The sequence below is a fragment of the Chiloscyllium plagiosum genome, unplaced genomic scaffold (assembly GCF_037043375.1).
Source record: "Chiloscyllium plagiosum isolate Xiang-an unplaced genomic scaffold, Cpla_swu_hap1 HiC_scaffold_23, whole genome shotgun sequence".
NCBI classification, from domain to species: domain Eukaryota; kingdom Metazoa; phylum Chordata; class Chondrichthyes; order Orectolobiformes; family Hemiscylliidae; genus Chiloscyllium; species Chiloscyllium plagiosum.
Genome location: NW_028270161.1, coordinates 43,576,563 through 43,600,650, shown reverse-complemented (window position 1 = coordinate 43,600,650; position 24,088 = coordinate 43,576,563). Strand labels below are relative to the sequence as shown.

The following is a 24,088-nucleotide window of genomic DNA, read 5'->3' as shown; positions in this document are numbered from 1 at the left end:
TCTGAGGTGGGGGGTTGTGAGTGATGAGAGATTTAACAAACAATCAAGATATTTTTCAATGTATAATTTCAGTTACATCACACTGTAAACTTTTCCTATAAATTCTGTCTTACAATTGTGTCCTCCACAACTACCTGATGAAGGAGCAGCGCTCCGAAAGCTAGTGCTTCCAATTAAACCTGTTGGACTATAACCTGGAGTGTGATTTGTAACTTCGTATTCATGATTTATTTAATTGCAAGACTTTAAACTGCCCTTCTGTCATGGAAGAATTTTAACTCATGTCTTCAAATCCATTTGTTTGGGCTTTGCATTATGCATTAACACATCCTCAATGTTCAGATCCTATGCTTTTATAAAGCTGTTGACAAGCTTATGAAAGTTATGTAAATTGGCTGTCATTGCAAAGACATGACAGTAATGTAAAATCCTTCAGTGAGATCATTTCAAGTGTAAAACAGAATATAATTCTACGTTACTGCCCTCTAGTGTTCACAATTTCATGCTTCTTTCTTGTCAAGATTTTTCAATTTGCTTGACTTTTTTCCCTGAAAAAGCTAGTAACTGAAGAGCTACAAAGAAGCAACAGAACATCCATCAGTTTGAATGTACAACATACCTTAAAATTCCAGCTTCTTTCAGATAGGTACCAAATATGATAGCAAAATCTACCTTTAGTCAATTTCTGAAATGCCTCTGAACCTGTTGCAATCTGTTGCAGTAGTAATTTGGAATTTCAGTCTTGCTTCTATTTTAGTTTTGATCCCTGGGCACCAAGGAATTTGGGAGGAGACAAAACATTTATTCTCCATTTGTCTGAATCAGAACTCACTACTTCTAATTTATATAAGTGCATGAATAATAAGGCTAAGCTAAATTCAGATTTTTCACAAATTTGGCAAGAATAGTATGATTGGAAAGGAGGGAAAGAGAGTGGGACACAGACACACCAGTATGGATGTTTATTTCAGGGGAAGAATAAAGATCAAGGAAACCACCTTGAATTGTGTCAGAAAGACTGTTGGAACCAATAATAATTAAAGTGGAACCTGTTGGAAAAGGCAGGTCTGCTGGATGATACCTGAAACATTTTTCAGGCAAAGAAACAAGAGATGTCCTAGAAAAAGCAATGGGTATATGTGCTTCTGCTGCAACAATGAGTAGCAGTTAATGTTGAAGTTTAATAGGTTGATGTTATAATGTGGTCTACCTACTTTCTATACTTATATAAATATTAGTTGGATCCTGAAAATACTTGTTTATTTTTTCTCAAACTTGTTGTTTTGTCATTTCAGCCATTACCAATGACGTATAAATACTTCGAACTGCCTGTAGTTGTCTGCAAAAAATTAAGTGGAAACTTAACTGTTCAAAAATACTCTGGTGCAGCGGTGCAATATTCCAGAATCCATGATTATTTTCCATTGTATGGTAAATCTTTTGGCCTGAATGGACCTAATTCTCATCCTCTCTTGCCCTCTATTAGATATTTCTACTAAGTCCTGGCAGTGATAATGTGTCATTCTTAAAAGAGATTCAAAGCCCTTTGTTTTTGTTTTACTCATTTTAACTTTCTTAACATAATTTTCCATCACCTTAACCTATAAACAAAAAGAAGGAAATTCCTTAAATAACTTCAGAACTTGAAAATTGTGTTGGTTCAGAAAAGATTTATCTAATTCCCTCCAGGTAATTAAGTCAGAGTTTTTGACAATTCAAGTGAAAAAATAGTATAACTAAAGCAAAGTATTCCTTGACTATTGACATTGATTTAGGTTTATGTTTGACGATGAACTCAGCTCTTACTTTGCATTTTTAAAAATTTAGACTAAGTTATTCTTACTTACGTGGAGAAAAACAAGGTAGTATTGTCTTTAAAACATTGGACCACAGAATATAAAAAGAGCTGCTTTCAGGTAGTTAATTCCAGATAATTGCAATTAAAATTTTACACCAAAATAATTGTAAATAAATGCAAAGAAACTTGCAAGATTTTACTTTAGAACTTGATAAGAAAATTAATTTTACATCTGTTATAGAGAGTCTGCCTGTCTATTACAACTGGCAGAATTTTAATTACTGAATACAATTACTCATTTTCATTTCCTCATTCCATTTGAATACCCAGGAACTGATCTGCAATATAAAAATTAGGAGCTTCAGTAGTCAGCACCTAGTTAACCAGAATGACATTGCCTTTCTAGTTTCAGGTCTAACTGATACAATGCAACGCACTGTTTTAGCAATAATCTGGGCTTTTGCTCTCCTTAAAGGTAAGACTTTACTAGATATTTTTGTTTTCATACATATCAACAGCTAAGGAACACAACTTCATAGTTTTAGAATTTTTGCTTGTTTCAGGGTGTATGTGCATATGGGGCATGCATGTCACTCAAGGCTCTTGATTTACTCTTTAATTTCTTTATATACCGATAAATTGTTAATGAATCTGTAGAAACATGTTTGCAGACAGCAATTGAAAACCAATGGTTTTTTTGGTACAGTACTCACCCCTTACACTTTCCATGCTTATTTTGAACAGTTATCTACATTGGGTAAATAGTGGTTAACATCTATCTTTGATATTGGTACTAATTACAGAAATAACACATAACCTTTACAGGTGCAGAATCATTTTGACAGATGCAGTAGTTTCAATTGGCTGTTTAAATCTCATTGATATGCATATACCTTGTTGATCTATCTGTCTTAATTCTTTCACAGATGTCAGCTACTTAGATCACACACTCCCATTGCCTTTAGTTCTATCTTGTGAACCTTTGCAACTTTGGCACCTGATACAAACCATATTTTCTACCATGTTTAGTTTCTACAGATCTTAGGCTGTGACAGGTGGGAAATGATACGTGACTGCTGTCCCTTGCTATGTTGCCTCTCAGTCCAGGATCTCACCAAGTGCCTGAAGACCTGTCTAAAGTGTTTTTATGCTGATTTTGCTTTTGGGAGGCTTCCATAATTATAAGCAAAGACTTAAATTTTCTGATTACACTACCTCCTGCCCATAGAGGACAAAATATGATGGCAGCAACATGCACATTCATTTTGCATTCTGTGGTAGTAACTAATTTATTATTTCAGTCAAGAAAAGAAAAACTAATTGAGATAACAAAACTTATACTTACATTGTACTCCAAAGTAACGGAGTCTTCAAATTTAATAGCATTTTTCCTTCTTACATTAAGATTCAAAGTTTCAATTAAACTATTGTAAGTTTTTCAATTTCATAGCTGTTTTTACAGTTTGTTAGCAAAGAATTTAATGAACATTAATTGCCAAAAGGTGATTATGAATGTTAGTTCCTGAAATTCACTCTTGAATTTTCTTCTAAGTCTTTCAATGAGCAGAATCAATAAAGACCAGATGAAATGTATTGAGTTTAAACAGAGCTGTAGGAAAACAAGCTTATTAAATAATCATTTATATAAAATGAATAATAAAACCTCTTATCATACAAAATTTAAATTAATTTGTTTTTGTTTTTATAACTTTGTGTTTTTGATAAAACACATTTTGTTTACTTCTAACCATTTGACAACTTTGAAAGCATAGAGTAATGTGGGTGGGTCAGAACTTAAACATTAGGTATGTTTGCACTATTGCTATATGACCGCACAACAGTAAACAGGTACAACAATACCATAGCTCTTAGAGTCAGCTGGTGGGAATCCAGATTCGAGAAGCAGAAAGTAGACCAAATTTGTTTCCAAATATTACATTTAATTAAGGGATGATTCCTATTTTTCAGATATCAATAAATTTAAAATCAATTTTAACCAGCTATGGTAAGCAATCAATGATCCCAAAAATAAAGATAATGTTATTACTTAATAAGTTAGTTGCATTCGTAACCCAGTCCAGTACTACAATGTTTTCTTCTTTATTTATTCATCGAATGTGGGATCACATGCAAGGCCAGTATTTGTTGCTCATGCTGAATTATTCTTTAACTGACTGCCATGGCTATTTCTGAGAGCAGTTAAGAGTTATCCACATTGTGTGGGTCTGCAGTGGCCTGTAAACCAGTCCCAGTCAGGATGGTGGATTTCTTTCCATAAACACCATTGGCGAACTACATAGGTTTTATACCAGTAATAGTTTTAAACTTATGATTTTAGTTTTACTAATTCAATGTGAATTCCAACATCTGTTTTGAATTTATACTCTGCTACATATTATGGTTGGGTTTGAACTGCCTGGGTCTTTGGATGATTAGTCAAATGGAACTATCACTATTCCACTGTCCTCCAATTTAGTATCAGGATGTTGATGCAAATGCAAATAAAGCAATTATTTTAGATCTAATGTTATATTGTTTTTTTCCTCTCCTCTTGTTTTCTCTTTCATTTCTTCTTTTCTATCATTGTTTTATGCTATTTTTGAGAAACAAGAGTGGGTTTTGTTTCCTAGCCTCGTGGTTTTATCGTTATCACTTTGAAAATGGTATTCTGAGATCCAGGAAAATGATTTTGGATAATTACTTTAACCATTCTTTTCTCCACCAAGTGTAAAGTTTTAATTGGCAGAAGGTGCCGTTGACCCATTTGATGTTTCAAATGCATCATGTTGTGGTTTGTGAATATTGTTCAGTTCTACTGCTGTTATTTAATGGAACGTCCTGCACCAGAACTAAAACACTTGAGACAGGAATTCTGTGTTACCAGTTCGCATTAAGAGTAGTTTAGCAAAGGTCCTTTTAATGTTAATGTACATTCGGTAACCATTATAGTGCAGGTGTGAGATTAACATTGTGGTGAACAATAAATAAAATTTATTGGATGGACTTACAATGAAAGAAAATTTTGGAATCACTGTGGAAATAACAGTAGCAGATGGCTGGAAACTGTAAGGGCAGATTCAGGCAATTAACTGTCTATTGTTCAATTCATTAGGTAACCAGCAGATGTGGCAAGACATATCTTTTGATAACTGGTGGGAAGTACCCATTCAAAAAACTCATAGAAGTTTTAAAGCATTTTATCTAGGAGATCCAGGGAGCTCTTATGGTCTGAGAAACTTGGTGCCAAGATCTGAAGCCCTCTAGTCAATGTATCCATGTTAGCTTCACTAACTAGTTGGAAAATCTGTATCATGTAATATGACAGTTAATATTTCTGATGTCATTATTGGCTCCAGTGGCATGGCATTGTATTGAGTTCTGAGAACATGTTGGCGTTGAGGAAGCTGTCTCTGGTGTTCCAAGGTGGTATTCAGCATCTCAGTGTGAGAGTGGTACTCATCCAGTATCAAATCTGGACTGACACTGATTGTCTTTTTCAGGATTCACAGACTGATAGAGTCATAGAGATGTACAGCATAGAAACAGACCCTTCGGTCCAACCTGTCCATGCTGACCAGCTATCCCAACCCAATCTAGTTCCACCTGCCAGCACCTGGCCCATATCCCTCAAATCCTTCCTATTCATATACCCATTCAAATGTCTTTTAAATGTTGCATTATACCAGCCTCCACCACTTCCTCTGGCAGCTCATTCCATACATGTACCACCCTCTGTGTGAAAAAGTTGCCCCTTAGGTCTCTTTTATATCTTTCCCCTCTCACCCTAAATCTATCTCCTCCAGTTCTGGAATCCCCCAACCCAGGTAAAAGACTTTGTCTATTTATCCTATCCATGCCCCTTATAATTTTGTAAACCTCTATAAGGTCACCCCTTAGCCTCTGACGCTCCAGGGAAAACAGCCCCAGTCTGCTCAGCCTCTCCATATAGCTCAAATCCTCCAACCCTGGCAACATCCTTGTAAATCTTTTCTGAACCCTTACAAATTTCACAACATCATTCCGATAGGAAGGAGACCAGAATTGCACACAATATTCCACTGTCAAACCACTGTCCTCTACAGCCGCAACATGACCTCCCAACTTCTATACTCAATACTCTAACTGATAAAGGAAGGTATACCTGCGACTACACTTTCAAGAGCTATGAACTTGCACTCCAAGATCTCTTTGCTCAGCAACACTCCCAAGGACCTTACCATTAAGGTATATAGGTCCTGCTAAGATTTGCTTTCCCAAAATGCAGCACCTCGCATTTATCTGAATTAAACTCCATCTGCCATTTCTCAACCTACTGGCCCATCTGATCAAGATCCTGTTGTAATCTGAGGTAACCCTCTTCACTGTCCACTACACCTCCAATTTTGGTGTAATCTGCAAATTTACTCACTGTACCTCTTATGCTCACATCCAAATCATTTATATAAATAAACAAAAGTAGTGGGCCCAGCACCGATCTTTGTGGCACTCCATTGGTCACAGGCCTCCAGTCTGAAAAACAACCTTCCACCACCATCCTCTTTCTTCTACCTTTGAGCCAGTTCTGTATCCAAATGGCTAGTTCTCCCTGTATTCCATGAGATCTAACCTTGCTCACCAGTCTCCCACGGGGAACCTTGTCAAACGCCTTACTGAAGTCCATAAAGATCACATCTACCACTCTGCCCTCATAAATTCTCTTTGTTACTTCTTCAAAAAACTCAATCATGTTTGTGAGATATGATTTTCCACGCACAAAGCCATGTTGTTTATCCCTAATCAGTCCTTGCCTTTCCAAAGGTAGAAGGCCTCTTGACAGAGGTAGAAGGTAAAAGAAAGAGGATGGTGGTGGAGGGTTGTTTTTCAGACTGGAGGCCTGTGACCAGTGGAGTGCCACAAAGATCGGTGCTGGGCCCACTACTTTTGTTTATTTATATAAATGATTTGGATGTGAGCATAAGAGGTACAGTGAGTAAATTTGCCTTGCCTTGCCTTAGAATTAGAGGGGGTCATTTCAGAACAGAAATGCGGAGACATTTCTTCAGCCAGAGAGTGGTGGGCCTATGGAATTCATTGCCACGGAGTGCAGTGGAAGCCGGGACGCTAAATGTCTTCAAGGCCGAGATTGATAGATTCTTGTTGTCTAGAGGAATTAAGGGCTACGGGGAGAACGCTGGTAAGTGGAGCTGAAATGCGCATCAGCCATGATTGAATGGCGGAGTGGACTCGATGGGCCGAATGGCCTTACTTCCACTCCTATGTCTTATGGTCTTATGGTCAAATACATGTACATCCTGTCCCTCAGGATTCCTTCCAACAACTTGCCCACCACTGAGGTCAGGCTCACTGGTCTATAGTTCCCTGGCTTATCCTTACCACCCTTCTTAAACAGTGGCACCACGTTTGCCAACCTCCAGTCTTCTGGCATCTCACCTGTGACTAATGGTGATACAAATATCTCAGCAAGAGGCCTAGCAATCACTTCCCGAGCTTCCCACATAGTTCTCGGGTACACCTGATCAGATCCCGGATATTTATCCACCTTCATGCGTTTCAAGACATCCAGCACTTCCTCCTCCATAATATGGCCATTTTTCAAGATGTCATCATCTATTTCCCTACATTCTATATATTACATGTCCTTATCCAAAGTAAATACTGATGCAAAATACTTGTTTAGTATCTCCCCAATTCCTTGGAGAGTTCTCTGTAGAGCACTAGATTTTCAGCCTCTGGAACCAAGGATGGCCTTGATTAAATACTGGGCAAGAAGATCCATTGGGGACTTTCTTGACACTTGCAATTAATTCCAATAAGTAATAAATTAATGGCTAATTAAGGCTCTCAACTTGTTACCGCTAGTTTGCCTGCTTACTAACAGAAAGGAAAAATGGTTGACTTGCTGATTGGAAACTTGGGTGGCCTGACTTGACAGAGTCTCAATTTACCCAAATCTGTGGGTGGTATCTAAAAACTAACCCTTGTCCCAGCTTCCAATTCCCCTGAAATTCTCTCCCTGCAATTCTCACAGTATGAGAAGCTAAAGAAAATCACAACTTATTTCTGTTGAGTTTCTTGAAGAATAGGCCTTGACCAACAGTCATTAGGTTCCAAAACTTTCCAACATTCGATTGGCCTGTGATTCATTAATAAGCTCACTGGTCAAGCTGATTGGATAACAATCTGTCCAATTTACGAGGTGATGGAGATGGGCGAGTTAGATGTTATTGAACATGCATTCTCCTCGACATGGCCTACAAATGGAAAATCATTACTGTTAGATTTATTTTTAAATGCCAAAATAGTTGAAATGTAGAAAAGAAAAGTAAAGTCTTGAATTCTACTCTAACTGAGAAAATTTGTCTTGTTTGTTTCAATAAGAAAAATATTATCTCTTTTCTATCGCAGGTTATGTTGCTGCCCACACATGGACTAACCTAAACTATATAGAATCCAAGTTTGGTAAGTTTGCATAAAATAAAATGTACAAAAATTTCCATGATATTCTATATACAGGTAATGTGAAAGGTTAGGATTAACATTTTATTAATAATGTTTGGAATATACCATAAGCTGAGAACGTCTTTTGAAACTTATCTGGTGGCTTCTGTCTCTAAAGAATAATTGAACCTAATTTACCTGTTTTATAAAAATCATAATAATGATAATTCAATGTTCTGTTTTTGATTCTTTCATTTGAGTTTAATTTACAATTGAAAATATACATTCTTCTGTTTAAATTTCTTCATGGCCTGAACCTTCTTTATCTCTGTAAGCCCCTCCAACATGATGCTCTTCCATCATGTTTTAGGTTTTATGCAGCCAAAACAAAATGAAATAGCAATACTACAAACCTGTTAAATACAATATTTTTGTTAACAAATTGTAACCTCCCTAAAGTCCAGAATTTTTGGGATCAAGGTATACTTGAATGGTGAAACTTTCTGAAATAACATGCAAATGTCTAACTGTAAGCATGTAAATCAAATATAGCCATATACTTTAGACATAAAAAATGATAAAACATTTAAAGCAATCAGGAAATATGTTTAATTTATTTTAAAAAAAGGTCAAGATAACTTGGGCTTGCTCAGATGCGTTTCTGTAAACCAATTGGAAGTAGGGAATGATGTGTGACATGGATGGAATGTGAACATTGACTATAGTTCAGGAAAATGCAGCACAAGGTTACAGGATTCAGAATTAACATATCACCAAGCCCAGGTAGGGGAAAGCAGAGTAATGATAAACATTCAATATTAAGAAAAAACTGAGAACAACATATTTTCCCAGAAAGTTTGGCATTGTGCTAACAGTATGAAAGCTTCTCTTCCATCATCCATTCTCTCTCTCATTCTCTCTCTCTCTCTCTCTCCCTTACAGTATGTGATAGTCACAGGTTATTTCATCACAGTTAGTTGTTTTTAAAGAAAGTTGGTTATACAAACTTAGAAGTAATATTTTGAAAATAAATTTCACAAGTAATTCAATCAGATTTAAATCTATAATTTTGCACTAGATCTGGATGAGTCTGCTCTTACCCAAATCGTCCACAAGCGATCATTGGATGATTCTTTCCGTTCTCCAGTGAATCATTGTGAGTACATTGTATTGAATATACTTCACTGTCCAAATGTATTTAAGTGCAAAATGACATTGAACCTGCCAAAGCAACAAACCTCAGATTTTATAACTTAGGGAAATGTTTTTTTCTTCCAGATACCTGCAGTACATGGGGAGGAGGAATCTTCAGGACATTTGACAATGAACTTTTCCATCTTAAATCCACCTGTGACGTTTTCATGAGCAAATCATGCTCAAACAGAGTTGATATATATGAGGTAGAAGTCCGCAGAGGGTCAAATGGAAATCTGGAACATATATACATCAAAATTGAAACGACCACGATTGCTCTGACAAACGGGACAGTTTTCGTTAACAACCATAAGTAAGTTCACTTCTGCAGGATAATTTCTTTGGTTATAATTAGAAATCTTCAAGAGAACTATTACTTACTGTATATTGTCAATTGTTATTCTGCTGGCACCTAACCTGCTAATATATTTAATGCATTTTAACTTTAAAATGACTATAATGCTGTTGCAAAGAAACCAGAAAGGTTATTGAAATAGGTAATAACATACCATTTCCACTGTCAATAAAAAAAACATCGACTTGTTCGTGAATTCTTTAAAAACATCAAAACATATTGCTACAAAATTGGTAACTGTAGTCACTGCTCAATGCAACAGTTGCTTACTTCAAGAATTTCAGTAGGTTTGACAAACATGACCCCTTTAAAAAATCCACTCTGATTTTATGTAATCCCAAGTGTCCTGTTATCACATCCTTTATAACAGATTCCAGCATTTTTCCTTTTATTGATGTTAGGCTAATCCCTTGTCATTTTATACAGCTCAAGCAGATCCCCTCTCAGCTTTCTCTGCTCTAAGAAAAATAGTCCAGCCTATCTAATCTCTCTCTGTCACTAAATTACTGCAGCCAGACAAAATTCTGGTGAATCTCTTCTGCAAACTCTCTCAGGTGCAATCACAAGTCCCTTATTGTGTGACACACAATACTCCAGCTGTGGTCAGAATAACATCTATTATTATCTTATCATTTTTATTTCACTGAAATTTGCCTCACAGTGGCTCAGTGGTTAGCACAGCTGCCTCACAGTGCTAGGGACTCCAGTTTGATTCCGTCCACTGGTTACTGTGTGGAGTTTGCAGTCTCCCTGTGCCTGCTTGTTCAGCGATGTGTAAGTTAGATGCATTAGTCAGGGGTAAATGTAGAGTAATAAGGTAGAAGGAATGGTCAGTGTGGGATATTCTTTGGAGGGTTGGTGTGAACTTGTTGGGAAAATGGCCTGTTTCCACAATATAGGGATTCTATGATTCTACGCTTTTGCCTCTCCTAACTGTTTGGGGTTCCATAGTACATTCCCAACAATAGCATTACCCCAAACAAAAACAGAAGTTGCTGGTAAACCAGCATCTGTGAAGAGAAAATTAACATTTTAGGTCTGGTGAACCTTCCTCAGAACTGGACCTGAAACATTAACTGTGATTTCTCTTCACAGGTGCTGCCAGACCTGCTGAGCTTTTCCAGCAACTTCTGTTTTTGTTTCTGATTTGCAGCATCCACAGTTCCTTCACTTTTTAATATCATTGCCCCATTTTGTTTTACAAATTCTAAATGGGTTAAGCCACTTCAGTCAGTTCATATTGAATTTCCCCTGTTGGTTGCTGTACCCAAACACCAGGAGTCAAAGATGAATATTGAAAATCTGCAATGTGTGAAAAAGACCCCTTTAATATTTTACCTGTGGGGTGGGCTATTAATGACAAAAGGATAACCTTACTATCCAATTAAGGTTGGGCTCTTGAACTGTAGGACTAAATAAAGGCCATCCAACTTGAGAGAACAATAAGCTGCAAAGAAGACGAGTGAGGGAAGGGAGAAGTTCCCTCTCTCCAACATTTTTAAAGTTGAATTACAAAAATGTTTTTGCAGCCAGTGTCAGGGGACATATCTGTAACACCTGGGCAGACAGCCCCCATGTCTAACCCTGCCCCCACACCTAACTCCGCCCCCACGCTGATCTCCGCCCCCACTCCCAGCTCCAGCCCCACAGGTCCCAGGTCCTAGCTCCCAGCCCTGCTGTATTTTCACAATCCGTCCAGACCTCCCCCTCTCTGAGGATGTAAGATCAGTCCTCAGCAGAGGCCTCACCTTCATCCCCCTACGCTCCCGGATTAACGAGTTCAACATGCGGCGAGACATCGAACAATTCTTCCGCCGCCTTCGCTTTCGCGCCTACTTCTTCAACCAGGACTCCCGCCCACCCTCTAACGACCCCTTCTCCCGCCTCCAACACACCCATCCACCTGGACACCCTGTGCTAGCCTCTGACCTGCCCTCGATCTCTTCACAGCCAACTGCCGCCGCGACATTAACTGCCTCAACCTGTCCACCCCTCTTACCCACTTCAACCTCTCACCCTCCCAACGTGCAGCCCTCCACTCCCTCCGCTCCAACCCTAACCTCACTATCAAACCGGCAGACAAGGGACGCGCGGTGGTAGTTTGGCGCACCGATCTTTACATTGCTGAGGCTAAATGCAAGCTCGCGACACCTCCTCTTACTGCCCCCTTGACCATGACCCCACCTCCTACCACTAAACCATCACGTCCCAGACCATCCATAACCTCATCACCTCAGGGGATCTCCTATCCATCGCCTCAAACCTCATCATCTCATAACTCCGCACCGCCCGCTCCTGCCCAAAATCCACAAACCTGACTGCCCCGGCCGACCCATTGTCTCAGTCTGGTCCTGCCCCACTGAACTCATCTCTGCATACCTCAACACGGTCCTGTCCCCCTTAGTCCAAGAACTCATAACCTAGGTTTGGGACACCACCCACGCCCTCCACCTCCTCCATGATTTTCGCTTCCCCGGCCCCAACGCCTTATCTTCACCATGGACATCCAGTCCCTATATACCTTCATCCCCCATCATGAAGGCCTCAAAGCCCTTGCTTCTTCCTTTCCCGCCGAACTAACCAGTACCCTTCCACTGACACCCTCCTTCGACTGACTGAACTGGTCCTCACTCTTAACAACTTCTCTTTCCAATCCTCCCACTTCCTCCAAACCAAAGGAGTAGCCATGGGCACCCGCATGGGCCCCAGCTATGCCTGCCTCTTCGTTGGATATGTAGAACAGTCCATCTTCCTCAACTACACTGGCACCACCCCCCACCTTTTCCTCCGCTACATCGATGACTGTATCGGCGCTACCTCGTGCTCTCATGAGAAGGTTGAACAGTTCATCCACTTTACTAACACCTTCCACCCCGACCTCAAATTTACCTGGACTGTCTCAGACTCCTCCCTCCCCTTCCTAGACCTCTCCATTTCTATCTTGTGCGACTGACTCATCATGGACATTTACTATAAACCAACCGACTCCCACAGCTACCTAGATTACACCTCCTTCCACCCTGCCCCCTGTAAAAACACCATCCCATATTCCTAATTCCTTCGCCTCCACCGCATCTGCTCCCAGGAGGACCAATTCCAATACCGAACAACCCACCTGGCCTCTTTCTTCAAAGACCACAATTTCCCCTCAGACGTGGTTGACAATGCTGTCCACCGCATCTTCTCCACTTCCTGCTCCTCTGCCCTTGAACCCCGTGCCTCCAATTGTCACTAGGACAGAACCCTACTGGTCCTTACCTACCACCCCACCAACCTCCAGATACATCGTATCATCCTTCATAATTTCCGCCACCTCCAAACAGACCCCACCACCAAGGATATATTTCCCTCTCCTCCCCTATCAGCATTCCAGAAAGACCACTGCCTCGTCAGGTCCACGCCCCCCACCAACCCAACCTCCACTCCCGGCACCTTCCCCTGCAACCGCAAGAAATGCAAAACGTGCGCCCACACCTCTCCCCTCACTTCCCTCCAAGGCCCCAAGGGATCCTTCCATATCCGTCCCAAATTCACCTGCACCTTCACACACATCATTTACTGCATCCGCTGCACCCAACGTGGCCTCTACATTGGGGAAACAGGCCACCTACTTGTGGAAAGTTTCAGAGAACACCTCTGGGACACCCGCACCAACCAACCCAACCGCCCCGTGGCTGAACACTTTAACTCCCCCTCCCACTCTGCCAAGGACATGCAGGACCTTGGCCTCCTCCATCGCCAGACCATGGCAACACGACACCTGGAGGAAGAGTGCCTCATCTTCCGCCTAGGAACCCTCCAACCACAAGGGATGAATGCAGGTTTCTCCAGCTTCCTCATTTCCCCTCCCCCCACTTTATCTCAGTCCCAACCCTCAGACTCAGCACCGCTTTCTTGACCTGCAATCTTCTTCCCGACCTCTCCGCCCCACCCCCTCTCTGGCCTATCACCCTCACCTTAACCTCCTTCCACCTATCGCATTCCCAATGCCCCTCCTCGAAGTCCCTCCTCCCTACCCTTTATCTTAGCCTGATTGGCACACTTTCCTCATTCCTGAAGAAGTACTTATGCCCGAAACATTGATTCTCCTGCTCCTTGGATGCTGCCTGACTTGCTGTGCTTTTCCAGCAACATATTTTTAAGCTCTGATCTCCAGCATCTGCAGCCCTCACTTTCTCCTAGGTATTCCTCTGGACCTACCTGGAGCTCCGGCCACCTGGTCCACTCCCTGGATGATGCTACCACAAGACACCTGAACTAGGCTATTTGTCTGCTGGATGTTAACTGGAAAATCACATTGGTCTACGTTATTGATCCAAAGTCTCCTTAGGGAGCTGTGTTGGCCATGTACACCAGGCTATTTTCAGCTTGTGATCGTTTTCATTCCTAGTTAATGCATAGGGTTCAAAATTCAAGTTTTGGCCTCAGCCATGCAGTTTTGAGGGACTTATATCAGATCCAGTTTAGAACAGGTAAAAGTGTCATTTTTACTTAAACTGCCTTCACAAAGTTTTGTCCAGGTGTGATTTGAAATTGTACCTGTCTGAAATATTTATCTAGCAATGTAACTGCCATATCTCCAAGTACAGGTATTAAATTATAATGGATCAAAACATAGATTTAAGCAATCTTACACAAAATGATGTTTTTACTATTTATTTCCGATATAATGATTATAGACAATCTTTGCCATATCATGACAAGATGATCAGGATCCAAAACAAAGGAATTAGAATCAAGATTACAAACGTAAAAAAAACCATATCCTTAATCTGGAACAAGAAAAGTGCATTCTCGGTGAGTTTTTTTAAACAGTAATATCTGTATTTATTTTAATTTCTATTCATGCTGAAAATCATGTATGTAATGATGCATGTGATTCTATTTTCAACAGTCCAATCTGACTGAAGACATTTCTCCTTATTTCCATTCTTAAAGGTCTTCCCTTTACTTTAAGGCTGTGCCCTTGGGTCCTAGTCTTTCTTACCAATGGAAACATCTTCCCAACTCTGTCTAGTCCATTCAGTGTTCTGTTGTTTCAAATAGATCCCTCCCTCATCCTTTTAAACTCCACCGAGTATGGGTCAAACATTTTTCCTATGTTAAGCTTTTCATTCCTTGGATCATTCTTGTGCACTTCCTCTGAACACACTCCAGGGCCAGTACATCCTTCCTGAGATATGGGCTCAGAACTGCATACAGAGGAACCTCGGTTATCTGAAGGACACAGGCGGAGAGTATTTTGTTCGGTTAATTGAATTCTGGATAACTTAATGCCGGATAATATAGTTTAGGCAAGCATTGGGACCTTGTGATCTTGCCGGATAATCCGATATTCGGATAATTGAATGCCAGATAATCAAGGTTCCTCTACAATACTCCAAATACTCAAAGGAAAGGGGAGGAGATGAAGGTTCCAGAGAGATGTGGATATCTCTGACTTTTGCATTTTGTAGTCCTTACTGCCCTAAAGAAAAAGAGAAAGATTCTTGTTTAAATGTTGAATGAACCTAAGGATGAAATGGAATGGGGGGTCAGGACAGCTTTGAATCAGTGTGAGACTGGAGAGAGAGAGATTGAGTGTGTGTATATGGTGGCACATAGCACTGTGTCTGGATCTCTGGATGTGGCTGCCTGTTGAGTATTGTACATCACAAAGATACTGGTGATCCTTAGTAGATTCAAAACAAAGGATAAAACTTGAGTTGGACTCCGCAAGGGTAAGCATGAGCTTGAGGCAGTCACTGAGGAATGTGATGTGGTTGTGGAAGTGAATTTCTGAAAATACCTTGTCAAACAGCAATGAAAATAATGACGGGGAACAAGAAAAAAGGATAGAACACAAATTCTGTCAGAGAGAGGAATAGAGCATCTTCAAGGTGTACATGCCTGGAAGAAATGTGTCACTGAGTTAAACAATGAACAAAAAAAAACAATGAACTGTGGATGCTGGAAATCTGAAACCAAAACAGAAATTGCTGGAGAAACTCAGCAGGTCTGGCACCATCTATAGAGAGAAAACAGAATTAATGTTTTGGTTCTAATGACCCTTCTTCAGAATGCAGTTGCTGGCTGATGTTTGGTGCGGGGGGATCTTCAAACCAGTTAGAATGCAAAGAGAAAGGTCCACCATCCTGCTAGTCCAGGCTTCCTCTATACTATCTCATGCCCATTCATGCAACCCTACCACCACCCTGCCCCCCCACCCGCCTCTATGCTCCCTCATATTTCAGACATGCCAGGCTTTGGCACATATTCATTCCTATGAACTGTATAGAAGCAATTAACCCTATAGTGGCAGGCACATGTGTAAAAAGTACATTTAGAAAGTCATCAATTGATAAGTTTCCATTATGTTAAACAAAAAAGATCTTCTTACTTTGGCAAGGTATGATGCAATCACACAATTCAATATTTCAATACATAATGAGGCTAAATTATTTTACTATTTCTCCCATTTTCTTCCAGTTTGTTGATGTCTCTAATAAATTTATTTGCAATAACGTTTGGTATCAATTTATTATGATTTAATTATTTTAGTCGAAATAGTTCAAATGCAGTAATTGGATTATGTCTGAAATGAAAAGCTATAAAAATGATTAAGAGAAACCAACTTACTATTAAATTAATTAGTGGTGATGTAATTTGAAAATAATGACATTTAAAAAATAGTTTAGACTTATGAAACAATGAAAATGTTTGTGCTTATTTTAAATATTGCCTTTATTTCTTTAAAAGCTTAAACTCGATACTGAATACAGTAATCAAGTTTGTGGACTTTGTGGCAAATTTGAAATGATAAGAAATACTTCGGTCCAATTAAGAAATGGTAGGAATGAGCACTTAATTTTAAATTAACATTCATTTTCCTATTCTTTTAAACGTTTTTTCTAGATACGTACTTTTTCATATCCATGTAACGTCGTGTTCACCTCTCCCAATTGGTTCCCAACTTTCTGAGGTGGGGCTTCTTTTCCAGTATAAAACAGAGTTTATGTACATGGGGCTGCCGACATCAATAGGTTCTTATTCCCAGTCAACTTTTCTGATGTCAGGGTGCAACCATTGGAAAAATGCTGTTTTTGGTGAATTAAAGAAAAAAATAGCACAGTAGAAGTATGCATTCTTAGTGATAGAGAAGGTATGGGTTTATCTACTGAATCAGATATTAAATAGACTGCTGAAGTTATCAGCAGCCTGGTTTAACCTGAAATAGTCAGGGAATTGTTGGAGTGGTGGTTATGGGATTGTGGCAAGGATTGCACGAGGAGATTTCCATTGATCCAATAGTTTGATAACAGAGCACTATGCACATTCCTCGTCCATGTGTTACAGAATGCAGAGGTGGCAGAGAAGTACAATAAAATATGACCATAAAGAAGGGATTGAAATGCATGAATAGGCTGGTACTCTTTATACCAGAAAGGAAAAGGCTGAAGGGTGGCTTGATGGGTTTTTCAGGATAAAGGAAACTTTTAGCAGTATATATTTGGTCAACATGGGCAGTATTTATGGAAGCTCATTGCAGCGAGAAACATAATGGGTGGGGTTGGAAAATAATGTAGAAGGATTCACATCAGAGCCTTGAGGGTAGAAGCAGGTATTTAAATGTGACATAGAAGAGTTGTGACAGACCAGCAAATGGTGTTAAAACAACAGACAAACTTGTTGAGGCTATTTGCCAGCTCAAGAGCCTTATCTTGGTCAGCTCAAGGATAGCCATCCTTCTTCCTTTTTACTATCGTAGGTCCTGTTTTCTTTCATGCAGAAGGAGAAAACTTTCTTTGAGTCCTTCATTTTCACAGTCCCACAATGGTTTACTATGTTCATACATTCCTCCTAAACGTAATCTTGTGAATGATGAACAATGCGAAGAGCATGGTGCAGAAACCTTTGACTCACATACAACCTGTAACCTCCAGGCTACAGGTGAGGATGCACAGTCAAAATGTGGCTGTCTACTGATCCTTTCACAATGTGTAAGCCATCTGTACAGGTCCAGCTTCTTTTTGCAATGCATATCAATCAGATACCACCATTGTAATATAGAATAGGTCCTTCAACCTCTTCCCAGTCTCATTGCAGTTCACCTTTACTGTGACATTTGCTTAGGACTGCTACATTTTCTGGGAGGGTCTCCACTTTCCATCAGTCTGGAAATATACCATCTAAATTCCCAGAAATTCTGGAGGATGTCATCTGAGGATGGGCGGCACGGTGGCATATGGGCGGCACGGTGGCACAGTGGTTAGCACTGCTGCCTCGCAGCGCCAGAGACCCAGGTTCATTTCCCGCCTCAGGCGACTGACTGTGTGGAGTTTGCACGTTCTCCCCGTGTCTGCGTGGGTTTCCTCCGGGTGCTCCGGTTTCCTCCCACAGTCCAAAGATGTGCAGGTCAGGTGAATTGGCCATGCTAAATTGCCCGTAGTGTTAGGTAAGGGGTAAATGTAGGGGTATGGGTGGGTTACGCTTCGGCGGGTCGGTGTGGACTTGTTGGGCCGAAGGGCCTGTTTCCACACTGTAAAGTAATCTAATCTAATCTAATCTAATCATTAAGCTGAATCAGTATGCTATTCTCTGTGTGGTCTGCATCACCCCCTCTTGGCATTCTTTAGCTTCTGTTTTCAATGATTTTTCTTCAATGATCTGGGAACTTCAAAATGCTTGATTCCTTACTAAGTATCCACTTGTGTCCATGCCTGTGGACTGCTCTGTGAGCTTCTAGTCTTTCCGAGAAATTGGAGGTCTGAAAGCAAAGCTGTTGCCATTTTAAAATAGCACAGTTCCTGTCTGTCTGTCACCTGGTGCTGTATTCCCATGTTAAATCCCACCTTTCTTATCTAATTAGTTAGGCCCTGCTCATTTCTTATTCTAATCAGATGGCAGTGTAATTGCTGGTATACTCCATACTAAGCAGATGAGGCTGATTGATTGACATGTACACTTGTGGAAGAATGAAATGTCACACATTGCTCTTCCTGACCCTCTTGGGAAACCCATCAAAGAATCTGTGTGTCAGAGGAACTCATGTTGTTTGTGTTAAATTCCCCTAAAATGTTTCCATATGTGAGGAAAAGCAAAATTAAAGGCTTTAAACAGCAAAACTAAATCAAGACTTGTTACAGACAGTATCAAATGTCATGTTGACCTGATGAACAAATATTTAATTTTTGCTACAAAATCATTTTGTGGCTTTCAGTTTTTAAAATCTTTGTGTGTAAATCGAAATTGTTATCTGAACTTTAAATGATAAAGTATTGGCTTGACAGTAGGAGATAGAGGGTGATGATACAGGGTTGTTGTTTGGACTGGAGGCCTGAGAGCTCAGGTGCCTCAAGGATCAGTGCTGGGTCCGCGTTTTAATGATTTAGATGAGAATATAGGAGGCATGGTTCATAGGTTTGTGGATGACATCAAAAAATTGGTGTTATAGAATGAGATTTTGATATCATGGGCCAATGGGCCAAGGTGAGGCAGATGGAGTTTAATTTACATATATGTAAGATGTTGTTTTAGTAAGAAAAAATAGGGCAGGATGTATTCAGTTAATGGCAGAGCCCTGGGGGTATTGTTGAAAAGACAGGCCTGGGGTACAGATACATAGTTATAGAGTCATAGAGATGTACAGCATGGAAACAGACTCTTCGGTCCAACCCGTCCATGCTGATCAGACATCCTGTTACAGATACAGGTTGGTAAAGAAGGCATTTGGCACTCTTGCCTTTATTGGTCAAACCATTTAGTATAAGTTGAGGGATGATCTTAAGGAGGTTGATAAAATGATGAGAGGCATAGATAAGGTGAATAACAAAGGTCTTTTCCCCAGTGTAAGGGAGTCTATAACTAAAGGGCACAGGTTTAAACTGAGAGGGGAAAGAATTAAAATGGATCTGGCGGCAACTCTCTCATACAGAGGGTGGTGCGAATAAAGAACAAACTGCCAGAGGAAGTGATAGATGCAGGTACAATTACAACATTTAAATGACAGTTGGACAGGTGCATGAATGGGAAAAATTTAGTGGAATATGGGCCAAACTCAGACAAATGGGACCAGTTCAGTTAGGAAACTTGGTTGGCATGGATGAATTGGACCAAAGGGTCTGTTTCTGTGCTGTATGACTTGATGACTCTATGATTCTAAATTCAAGTTCACTAAAAGATTTGTTACATATGTATTAATACATTTTAAAAACATGAAATATCACCTTCTTCTTTTATTCCAGTGAGTGAATTCACAATCTATGAATACAATAAATTAGTTGAGTCCTGTAGTGTCACAATATCTCAAAATGAAACCTGTAACAATGCCATTAAGGTAAGTTACTTGCTTTGATGAAGTAGTGAATTATTGCAAATACAAATTAATTCACTACAACTTAACCCCGACTGTTATATTTATCCATATTTATAAATAAATGTTTTATTTTATATTGGTCTGTGGGAAAGAAGTTGTACAAATAATAACAAATAAAGTATCTTCCTAGAGTTGAAGAACTATGATTAATGTTTTGTTTTAGTGTAATAATAGAAGAAATAGGAGCAGCAGTGAGCCATTTCGCCCCTTGATCCTCCTACACTATTCCATGTTAACACGGCTGAATTGAATATTAACTCTGGGTGGCATGGTAGCTCAACGGTTAGCATTACAGCCTCATAGAGACCCGGGTTCAATTCCCGCCTCAGGCGATTGACTGTGTGGAATTTGCACATTCTCCCCGTGTCTGCATGGGTTTCCTCTGAGTGCTCCAGTTTCCTCCCACAGTCCAAAAATATACAGGTCAGGTGAATTGGCCATGCTAAATTGCCCGTAGTGTTAGGTGCAGGGATAAATGTAGGGGAATGGGTCTGGGTGGGTTGCGCTTCGGCAGGTCGGTGTGGACTTGTTGGGCCGAAGGGCCTGTTTCCACACTGTAAGTAATCTAATCTAATCTAATAGCACCAGGGACCTGGGTTCAATTCCAGCCTGTGTCTGGGTGGATCTCCTCCAGGTGCTCTGGTTTCCTCCCACAACCCAGAGATGTGCAGATCAGGTTAATTGCCTGTAGTATTAGCTCCATTAGTCAGGGGTAAATGTAGGGGAATGGGTCTGGGTGGGTTAATCTTTAGAGGGTCGGTGTGGACTTATTAGGCCAAATAGCCTGTTTCCACACTGTAGGGAATCTAATCTACTTTCTCATCATATTCTCATTTCCTTGGCTTTCAAGAATAAATAATCAATCTAAGTCTTGATAATATTTAATGATGGAGGACTACAGCTGGTATGGACCAGGCCAGACCCCCTCAAAATATTTTAAGAAGGTAGCTCAGATCCTAACTTTTTCTTTCATGCATATGTGAGCTGGATATTCCAGGAGTGGTGCATGATCAAACCACTCGGCTTTAAGCAAACAGAATTAATTTAAACTCTACAGTTGAAACACGGACAAAAGAAAATTTATTTATTTGAAAATCCAACCGACTTGATACCGCAACTTAATGAAAGAGTTGTTCCAATTCCTATAACATCCCATAAACACAACCCTCGGCAAAAGGTAAATCCGAACCCAGGATCTAACAGGCAGGAGGAAACAACATCCAAAGAGATTTCAGAGAGAAAGCAGGTCAGGAACCATCTGCTGAAGCATCAAACCTTTCTCCACTGTAGCAGCTTCTGACTGCCTATTAAAACTAAATGAAACTAGAAAAATCCTGAACTGGGAGAACTGGCCTCTCCCCTGCCATTGTTAAAGTTGACAATTCAGCACCTCTGTCTTCACAACCTTTCTTGAAAAAAAAACCAAAATAACCTTATTTAAGGGGCAGCAGCATCACACAGCTTCCTGGAATTGAGCTCAAAGATTCATAAATCTGAGTGATTAAATTTCTCATCACTTCATTTCTACATGGCCGAATTTGTTATCTGTAGTGTTTCAGTATCATCATCCAAGTGCCAGGGCTTCTTAGAACTTACCTTCTCAAGGTCTCTTTAAAAATATATTTCAGCGAGATCACTGCTCATCCTTCTAAACTCCAGAGAATATGAGAATATACTATCCAGTATCTCATCCCTGGAATTAATCTGATGCACCTCTGTTTAATTTTTCAAAGGCAGTTATTGATTTGTTTAGATAAGGACTTCAAAATGGCAGTCAATATTTCAAATGTGGCATCACCTACATAACTGAAGCAATAATTATAAAACTGGCATAGTAGCTTGACCACAGTGTGTAGAATCATCATTTCCATCAAAGGCATAATGTTGGGCAATTGATGCACAATGTCACCTTACATCAAAGCAGTGAGCTAAAAGTGTATCCCAAATTCTGCCAGCACGGTACTTGTACCTGATCTGCAGCCACCCATTGAAAATTGAACTGAAATTATTAATGATCAATTCTATGAAAAAAATTTCTTTCCCCTTGATATGCACAGACTCCTCAGTATGAATATAAATGCTTTCAAATCCTAAATGTGTATGCCTCGCTTTGGAAAACTGGACAACACTTGGTTATTATTTTTAGACCTAATGCTAAAACTATATTTGCTTACATAAGTTTAATTAACGTAAAACTGTTGGTTTCATGGGTTAAAGACTGCATTTTGTAATTTTGTCTATTTCTTTTTGTCAGAGGTGCACAAAACCGTTCTCACGCAATTTTTTGAATTACAAAGATTATGAAACCTATCGTAAAATTTGTTCAAGAGATGTCTGCTCTTCAACTAGTGACCAGGTCCACTGTGATACTTTGACAGAATTTGCACAACTAAATGCAGTGACAGATCATGACTGGAGGGATAATGTACAATGTGGTATGTTTTGCTGTAAATTTAAAAAAAACCAACAGTTCAAGGTGAAAACTCAAATTAATTTCATTTTTAGATAGAACAGTGATATTAATGTAAAGGCAAAGTACTGCATATGTGGATAGTTTGAAATAAAAGCATTAAATAAGGGAAATACTTAGTAAGTCAGGTATCTGTGGAGAGAAACAGAAATCAGCTACACTTAATTTTGCAGAATTGGTAGAGGGTTTCTGATTGTGAGCTTCAGTGAGCAATCTCACATTATTCTTCATATCTTGCCAAATTAGCTCTCCATTATGCCTCTATGCACTGTGCCTCTTTTTTGAGGAGGTGACGAGGGCAATTGATGATGGTAGAGCAGTGGATGTTTTTTTGCCTAGATTTTAGTAAGGCTTTCGATAAGGTCCCTCATGGGAGGCTCTTCAAGGAGATTAAGATGCATGGGATTCACAGTGACTTGGCCATTTGAAGGCAGAATTGAATTGCCCATAGAAGACAGAGGGTAATAGTGGAAGGATGTTTTTCTGGCTGGAGATCTGTGATTAGTGATGTTCCATAGGGATGACTGCTGTTTGTGATTTACATAAATGACTTGGATGTAAATATAGATGGGTGGTTTGGTAAGCTTGCAGGTGACACAAAAGATCAGGGGAGTTGTGGATGGTGTTGAAAGTTGTCAAAGGCTACAGCAGAATAGAGATCAGTTGCAGATATGGGTGGAGAAATGGCAGATGGAGTTTAATTTGGACAAGTGTGAAAAGCATACGGTTAATGGCAAGACCCTTACCAGCATTGATTTACAGAGGGATCTTGGGTCCTAGGCCATAGCTCCCTCTTAGTAGCCACACAAGTAGATAGAGTGGTAAGAAAGGCATGTGGCATGTTTGCCTTTGTTGGAAGGGGCATTAAGTACAAGTGTCAGGGAGTGATGTTGCAGCTTTATAAAAGTTCCATTAGATGAATTTAGAGCATTACATTCAATTCTGGTCACCACACTAAAGGAAGGATGCTACCTGCATTTGAGGTTATGAGCTACAAGGAGAGTCTGGACAGACTAGGGTTGTCTTTTCAGGAGCAGCGGAGTTTGAGGGGAGACTTAAAGAAGGTTTTAAGATTATGAGAGGTATAGATAGGGTTGACAGTCAGAATCTTTTTTCCCAGAGTTGAAATATCTAATTGTTAAGAGGGTGAAAGTACAAAGGAGACATGAGAGGGTAATGCATTGCTGAGGATAGTGGTGAAGGCATCAGGGTGATTAAAGGGCTTTTAGAAAAGCAAATGAATAAACAAAGAATGGAGGCTTATGGACCATGGACAGCAGAAGGGGTTAGTTTAATTTAGCATCATGTTTGGGAAAACATTTTGGGTTGAAGGGCTTATTCCAGTTCTGTACTGTACTATGTTCTATGTTCTATGTACCCTGCTGCATTATTCAGCATGCAGCAATGGCTGATATACTCACTTGTACCAGGGTATACCAGGATAGTTGATGCCAGTGACATTTTTAAAGCGTAGCTGAG

General features: G+C 39.9%; 1 protein-coding gene across 3 annotated transcripts in view; it reads left to right on the top strand.

The window, feature by feature from the left end:
- Positions 1–2,179: 2,179 nt before the first annotated feature.
- The window catches only part of LOC122561450 (uncharacterized), a 108,326-nt gene continuing 86,417 nt past the window's right edge, over positions 2,180–24,088 (top strand). For all 3 annotated transcript variants that reach the window (XM_087999607.1, XM_087999606.1, XM_087999605.1), the window contains exons 1-8: positions 2,180–2,273; positions 8,204–8,257; positions 9,315–9,392; positions 9,515–9,743; positions 14,465–14,582; positions 16,524–16,614; positions 20,009–20,100; positions 22,394–22,574. In XM_087999607.1, the coding sequence (XP_087855733.1) occupies positions 2,225–2,273; positions 8,204–8,257; positions 9,315–9,392; positions 9,515–9,743; positions 14,465–14,582; positions 16,524–16,614; positions 20,009–20,100; positions 22,394–22,574 (892 nt within the window). In that variant the 5' untranslated portion in view covers positions 2,180–2,224. The remainder of the gene's footprint in view (positions 2,274–8,203; positions 8,258–9,314; positions 9,393–9,514; positions 9,744–14,464; positions 14,583–16,523; positions 16,615–20,008; positions 20,101–22,393; positions 22,575–24,088) is intronic.